The sequence below is a fragment of the Notothenia coriiceps genome, unplaced genomic scaffold, assembly GCF_000735185.1.
Source record: "Notothenia coriiceps isolate Sejong01 unplaced genomic scaffold, NC01 NC01_scaffold00022238, whole genome shotgun sequence".
NCBI classification, from domain to species: Eukaryota; Metazoa; Chordata; class Actinopteri; order Perciformes; family Nototheniidae; genus Notothenia; species Notothenia coriiceps.
In genome coordinates, this window is record NW_011354939.1 from 14,335 (window position 1) to 21,735 (window position 7,401).

The window sequence follows — 7,401 nt, forward strand, 5'->3', positions numbered from 1 at the left end:
TAACTAGGTGCCCGAACCACCTCAACTGGCTCCTTTCGACGCGAAGGAGGAGCGGTTCAACTCAGAGTCCCTCCCGGATTACTGAGCTTATCACCCTATCCCTAAGGGATACACCAGCCACCCTGCGGAGAAAACCCACCTCGGCCGCTTGTACCCGCGATCTCGTTCTTTCGGTCATGACCCATCCTTCATGACCATAGGTGAGGGTAGGAACGAAAATGGCGCGGTAGACAGAGAGCTTTGACCCCGAACTTGAACTCCTTCACTTGGGGTAAGGACTCATTCCCTACTTGGAGTGGACAGTCCATCGGTTTCCTGCTGAGAACCATGGCCTCAGATTTGGAGGTGCTGATCCTCATCCCAGCCGCTTCACACTCGGTTGCGAACCGATCCAGTGAGTGCTAAAGGTCGCAGACCGATGAAGCCATTAGAACCACATCATCTGCAAAAAGCAGTGGTCCAATCCTTAGTCCACCGAACTGCAGACCCCCCCCCCCCACGACTACGCCTCGAAATCCGATCCATGTATATTACATAAATTCTTTATATCCAGCAATCAAAAATAAAATGTGTTTACTGAAACGTGAAACGATAAGGAAGCAGCTATTACGTCCAAAAGTTAAAGAAAGTAGAGTAAAATTGAAAGTTAGGACAGGTTAACCCAAAGATAAGGGAGTTTATTTATGATTTTGAAAATGTATTATTGTGTAATACACTTTTCCTATCTTTAGTCAGGACTCAAACATTGATTTACTTATTGTTTATCCGTAATGACTCAGAGTGAAGTATCCACTAGGGTACAAGGTATAGCATGGATCATAGTTCAGATGGATGTCGTTACCTTGGTAACAGCTCTGGCCTTAGCCCGCTCTTGACGCAGCTTCTCCTGCTCCTCCCTGTCCTCCATCACCACCTGCTCCATCTCCCTGTACTGAACACATTCAGCATCTCATTCATGTTGGACTCACAGTGACTCCTATTTAGAATCAGCAGCTGTTTGCTGTGTCATGGTCAGGGCTGCTCACCATCCTCTTCATCTCCATCAATCTGTCCAAGTTCACAGTTCTTTTGCAGCTCTCAGTGTTGAGCCGCTGCTCCTTCTCTTGGAGTCTCTGCTTCGTACTCTGCTGCCACTGCTCCTGCTGCTGCTGCACCTCCTGCAGGAACAGCAGTTTGAAGGATAGGAGCACAAACAAGAAGATGATGTAATGGTGTGATGACTAACAACTTCAAAAGAAACCTAAAGGGGCAGTTCACACCAAACAATCCTTCCTCCTACCTAAATTGATTTGTATCAGTATCTCTTTGGTTGAGAGTTGTGTTGGTGAAAAAGAACAAAACAAGTTGAATTCTGGGACAGTAAACAGACAGGTCTTCTTCTCCAACGCTTTTTACCGGTTCAAAGAAAGAAGTTCATTCTACGAACAGAGTCGGATGCAAGGACGAGCATTATTCTCTAAATGACAAAAATGAAAGCCTGTGTTGATCTCCGGAGATGACCAACATCAGGCTTCCAATGGCTTGTTATAGTAAATGTGGTACACCCTCCCCAGTGAAACACCTTATTGATTACCCCTTTACTTCTGCAACTGTAGACAACTCTGACATTTGGACTGTTTTTGCATGAATGTTCCCTCAGCCCTGCCACAGCACCTGATGGACTTCTTGCTTTTTGTTTTATTTCTAACTTAATGAGGAGCTCTACACTCTGCACCGGCCTGATGCAGTATATGTATTCAATTATTATTTTCTAATACAAAACATTTGTTTTAAAGTACATTCGTAATCCAATAGTTGCCCATTTTTGGAAATATCGGCCGTAGGGATTACATTTGGGAACCATTTTCGTTCTTCCTGACCTACATACACCAACCGTATCACTGCACAGAAGGAGGCATTCATCTATTCATGGAGGAGATGCCTGTGGTCCATGGCTGTGTTTAACATTAGCCAGCTAAGAAGATTCGTGCCGCGATGTTCATTTGATAGTAACAAGTTCTTTATTTCTGGAAAGAGAAATAGCGGTTAAGTTTGGAAAATGTATTTTCGTTCACTCTTTGAGCACTATCAACCGGTTGCCTTGTAGTGTTTAACATTGGAGGGAAGGCAGACATAAAGCCGATGCAACACTTAAGCTTATGACAGAGAAAAGCAACAATTAAATAACAATGGGAAAAATTAATTCAGTCTGTTGTTAATAGTAATGTTTCTGTACAAACCTCATTTCGACGTTGCAGGAATGTCTCCGACTCCTCGTGAACTCTCATCTCCTCCTTTATCTGTCTCTGCAGCAGCTGAGGGAGGAGATAACACAAGACAATGTTTAAAGGAATACTTTAAAATTACATTTTTAGGTCAATTTACTAACACTGTATTACCTTGGATTCTTGAAGGCATCAAATCCCAAAATATAAGACATTTCTTGATTACACATCCGTTTACAAACAACTTGTTCAGTTTAACCCGAGTCTTTTTTTTCTAGGCTCCTATGGGAAATGTACATTGTTACAGCAAAAGTGAAGATAGAGATAAGAATAAAACACTATTAGATAAAGGGCATGCACATTGTAGTGCACTACACACTCGCAATATAAAGTACAAGTTCTGGTAGAAAAGTAGAAGCAGCAGCAGTATTTATAAAATAGATTTAGGGTTGAAAGTGTGTTATGTTGAATACATGTGGTAAAAGCTGGAAAACAGAGGTAAAATTATATATTGCACTTACAGATTCTTCTTAGAGTATTACATTGTCCAACTAAGAAGGCAGCCAGTAATAATAATAATAATTGTACCAAGTACATAAGTCTTAGTTTTGTTGAGTGTGTGGTGGTCTACCAGGGGCCACAGCCAATGGCTACAACTTTACTTCTTAAGAACTCTGGACACACACAGACAGGTAGCACGCTTGCACAACTCTACGACTCTGTTTTACGTTTATTTCCAAAGATTCATCAAGAATATTCGGTTTGTGGATTCTTCGGTCACTGTAAGTGACTGTAGGTGTCACATCGCAGGCCACATCAGCATAATGGTTACCCAAAAAGGTCCGGTGGTAACTTTAAGACTATATCAATATATCTATACATTATAATATAACATAACTGTCCCTGCATTCAATTATTGTTGGTTCTAGTAGTATCATAAACAATAACCTTTGAAAGCAGAAGTCTAGGCAAAATAATTGGCAGAACATATTCTGTATAATAATAAATAATTGTACATTTAAGAAAAAATAGTTCTGTAACAAAAACTGATTGTTATGAATCAATATAATATGCATAGACACAACAACGGTATGGAGGCACACACACTTACATTTATCTTCGTTATTGTAACAAAAATCCCATTCATTTATTAGATTATGAAACCTCATTATAACTCATTACACAATAAAAGTTTGGCGATAAAAGTTAAATATTCAGATTTTACTAATTCATTTATTTTAGTTTTCTTTTTTATTTACTAATTAAACTGAGGTTTTTTTAAGAATTCAAGGCAGACTGAAAAAACTGAAAGGTCGACTTGAATTACTTTACTTATGAAACAAATTACATACTGTATAATTGTATTCGGTTACCTGAAAGCAATAATATTAAGTTTAAATAAAAGATTATTGGTTCAACTTAATATTATTCCTTTCAACTAACCTATTACAATGATGTGGTATCTGTTGACAAAATACATTTAATTAAAGTAAATGTTTAATTGTTTCAGTGTAGAGAGGTCAGAGTAAAGTAGAGTCTTAGTGTAGATGTGTAACTGAGAAAAATGCACCAACAGTAATTATTTTATACCATGATGTGAGAGATGCGTGTCCTCTTATTTAGTATGGCAGACCAAATTGGAGAACACCTCCCTCTGTGGGCTTGGTTAGGGAGGTGGGACTAACAGGACTAAGATGTATTGGACCCACCTCCTGCTCGTGCTCCAGCAGCTTCTCGGCCTGGCAGCCCTCCCTCTGTGTCTGCTGGAGCTGCAGCTGGAGGTTTTTCTCCTCAAGCTTCTTCCTGTGGGCCATCTTTGCTGACAGATCCTCCATTTTGTGCTGCAGATCTCTGGCCTGCTTGGACAAGTCCTGAGGGAAAGGTATTGGACATGTTGGATTATTCACCTTCTCGATGCTGACTAACATATTTGAGTTTGTTCTCAAATAATCATGCAGACAGTTTTATTTCTCTTCCCTTTCTCACCTTCAGTTTCTCCTTTTTCTCTTGTGTCTCCTCATGTTGTATTCTCAGAGCTTGATTTCTTTGCTCCAGCTCTTTCTTTGCCTCTCTGGTTGACGACACACTCACATTACTGATATGAAACAGATCTCCACTCCATCATGTAAAAAAAAAGGATTACTTTTATTACTAATAGTGCAGTATAATGTATTATCGGACCTTCTCATTTGGTCATCCCTCTTCTTCTGCTCCTCTTCCTCCCCCAGCTGCAGGAGAGAAGTAATGCACTGCTGATCCTCCAGGTCCACGTGCAGCAAAGAAACCTGCTGCGTGATGGACTGACTGCAGAGAAGAACACGAAGACAAAAATACTCAGAAAATGTATGATTTGTATTCTGTATAAATCATCCTGTAATAGAAAAATCGGCATTTAGCTTTTCTTTTCTTTAAAACATGTATTCAATGCACAGACATAACTTTGTATGTGTCTAAGATATTGCAATTTCACTGTAAATTAAGTAAATAATTTTTTTTACCAATAAAATACATTTGTTCGGTGCAACATAATGTATACTACTCACCAATCTCTCCTAAGCTTGGTCAGCCTGGCTTTCTCCTAAACACACACACACACACACACACACACACACACACACACACACACACACACACACACACACACACACACACACACACACACACACACACACACACACATTTTAGTCTCAACATTTGTCCAGTAAGATAATGAAATGGAAAATAACCTAAAACATCATCCTCCGATCAGAGCAGCTGCTTGATGTTCCTCTGGTTCCTCTCAACAGGAACAGGTGATAAACACAGTGGTTCACCTGATCCGCTGAATCTCCTCTCTCTTTCCTGATCTGCACCGTCAGGGTGTGTCCCAGGATCTCCAGCTGGTCTGCACAGTCCTCCACTACAGCTGCCAGCCTCAGACTCTGAATCCTGGATAAAGACATCCTCTGGGGACTGGAGAGACAGAGCCGTACAAGTGCCGGACATTCACTAGTTGCATTTAGTCAAGTTCTGAGGTTCTTGTTCTTCACAATGTTTAATTACATGTTCTGCTACTCTGCATTTGTACGCTACTGCAATACATTTTGGAAGCAAATATTGTACTTTTAACTTTAGTTGATTCATTTGACAGCTTTAGTTACTTTGCAGATTCAGTTTTTTTAATACAAAATATCCTTCAAATCAACTTATAAACTGTTAAATATATTAAACTACCAGGCAGTATATAAAGAATTTAAAATGATCCCAAGGTTTATCAACTGCGTTGAGCATATTAGTGCTTGACAATTATAATCTAGTGATACATACTTCATTATAAAAAGGGTCATTTTGTACTTCTCATTTTGATTGCTGATACATGAATGACATTTCCATTGGTATTGTGACAAAGCACATTATTTTATAACTGTTACCTATATTGTTGGGAATTAAGATAATGACAATATATGTTAGGGATTGTAAATGCTGTTATACAGTACCAAAGTGTCCAAACATGAACATAATTCAAGGGTTAAGATGGTTTATCTCAAAACTAAAGTTATTTCGGTGTTTCAGTTGCTCTTTAAAATGGCAAATATACCAAAAATATTTTCCAAGAGTTATTCATTTGTATTCAAAAACCATGTAACGTACGGTAATGTAATCAATAAGCAAGGAAACATCGACTAGGAGACAGAGGCACAGTGAGGCTAATACAGTGGTCACCATGTAGCATGATGCTAGCTAACACGAAGTGTAACAGTCACTTACTTCAGATCCCGCAGTTCCTCTCACTCTTGGAGATCAGTATTTTATCCTTCAAAACCAACAACTATATTTCATTTAAAAAGAAAAAACGTTTGACAGTTTACATGTCACTATGGTAACGTACTTTTTTGTCATGGAACTTTATTGACAGAGCAACAAAATGACAATAACGGCTGCATTGTGTTCTCGCGATAGATCCTTTTCGGCGATGTATTATGCTGTCATCTGCAGCTACACATAACATCCATCAAACTACTTTAAAATAATTAAACAAAGGGGGTTCAGTTCATTTTCCTACCCTCACCATTAGAGGTTACTGTTATTAAATGTATAATTATTAACATGCATTTGTATTCATATCAACATATAGTAGCTTATATGCAATAAAGGCAACTTAGCTTTGGTTAAGTGTGTGTCTCTACAGTTGATGGAATATAAAAAACGTTTACAAAAACTCATTGTTACATAATGTCACTGTCATTAAGAGATAGAGCTTCTTCCATTTACAATTTTATTTTCATATATAATGTTGACTATATCTGTCTCTGGGGAGGACTTGGGTTTGAAACATGTATGGTTTTATAGTGATATATAAAGGGAATACACTTAAAAAGGACTTCACAAATCACCCAGCAGGGGGCAGCGTGAGTGCATGAAAAGAAATACAGTACAGGTCTCCTCAGACTCAGAGATTACTGCACTGAGACTGATCTCAGGTCAGTGGCAGAGGTGTGAAGTAACAAAGTAGATTTATGCAAGTACTATTTTCCACCCCCCATTATTTCTTGAGATATTTCAGAGAGGATCAAAGTAGTGACCTGAGCATACAACCTACAGAAATCCCTAAAAAGCAACAAATTAAACAAGCACAATCCACTGGATTGATTTTAGATGTTATATGGTTTGGACATACAACATTATCATTGAAAGCTGTCTGTAATTTCAGTTTTTTTGGAACCTAAATGTTGTGCATTCAGCTGGTTTGAATCTCTCTGCATTTGCACCATAGCTTCTTACATTGGACTGAGTAGGAAACCACTAAATGTTGTATGGCGGCCAGATGCTCAACCGTGCATCTGCAGCGCAGTCACTCACACGCACACACACCTGGTGCCCCTCCTCCAGCTGCAGGAACACAGCATCGCCTCCGTTACCTGCTGTGTCACGCATGATTTGTGATGACTGCACTTGACATGGGCTAGTTGTTCTTGTGCAGCAATAACTCTGTGGGATGATCTTCCCCAGCAGGATAAGGTGAAGTAAAAAGACCATGTAGAAACCGAGGGACAGCAAGGTGTTGGTCACATTATTGGAGAACGTATAAATGGACAATCAAACCATGTAGGGGATCATAAGTGTTGCTCTTTACCTGTGTGAAGACTGTAGACAGATTGAATGTGTGTTACAGACAAGAGTTGTGTCTCTAGTAAAGGGTCCAATAGCTCTACCTGCT

General features: G+C 39.3%; 1 protein-coding gene across 2 annotated transcripts in view; it reads right to left on the reverse strand.

The window, feature by feature from the left end:
* Positions 1-6,219, reverse strand: part of drc9 (dynein regulatory complex subunit 9) — a 7,899-nt gene extending 1,680 nt beyond the window's left edge. Inside the window, exons 1-9 of one of the 2 annotated variants that reach the window (XM_010780903.1) lie at positions 5,952-6,217; positions 5,018-5,156; positions 4,748-4,782; positions 4,386-4,508; positions 4,191-4,275; positions 3,914-4,075; positions 2,220-2,294; positions 1,026-1,157; positions 842-931 (exon numbers count right to left, since the gene is read on the reverse strand). In XM_010780903.1, coding sequence (XP_010779205.1) covers positions 842-931; positions 1,026-1,157; positions 2,220-2,294; positions 3,914-4,075; positions 4,191-4,275; positions 4,386-4,508; positions 4,748-4,782; positions 5,018-5,146 — 831 coding nt within the window. In that variant the 5' untranslated portion in view covers positions 5,147-5,156; positions 5,952-6,217. Of the gene's footprint in view, positions 1-841; positions 932-1,025; positions 1,158-2,219; positions 2,295-3,913; positions 4,076-4,190; positions 4,276-4,385; positions 4,509-4,747; positions 4,783-5,017; positions 5,157-5,951 lie in introns of both variants that reach the window. The other variant, XM_010780904.1, reaches the window with a different exon arrangement.
* Between the last annotated feature and the right edge of the window lie 1,182 nt (positions 6,220-7,401).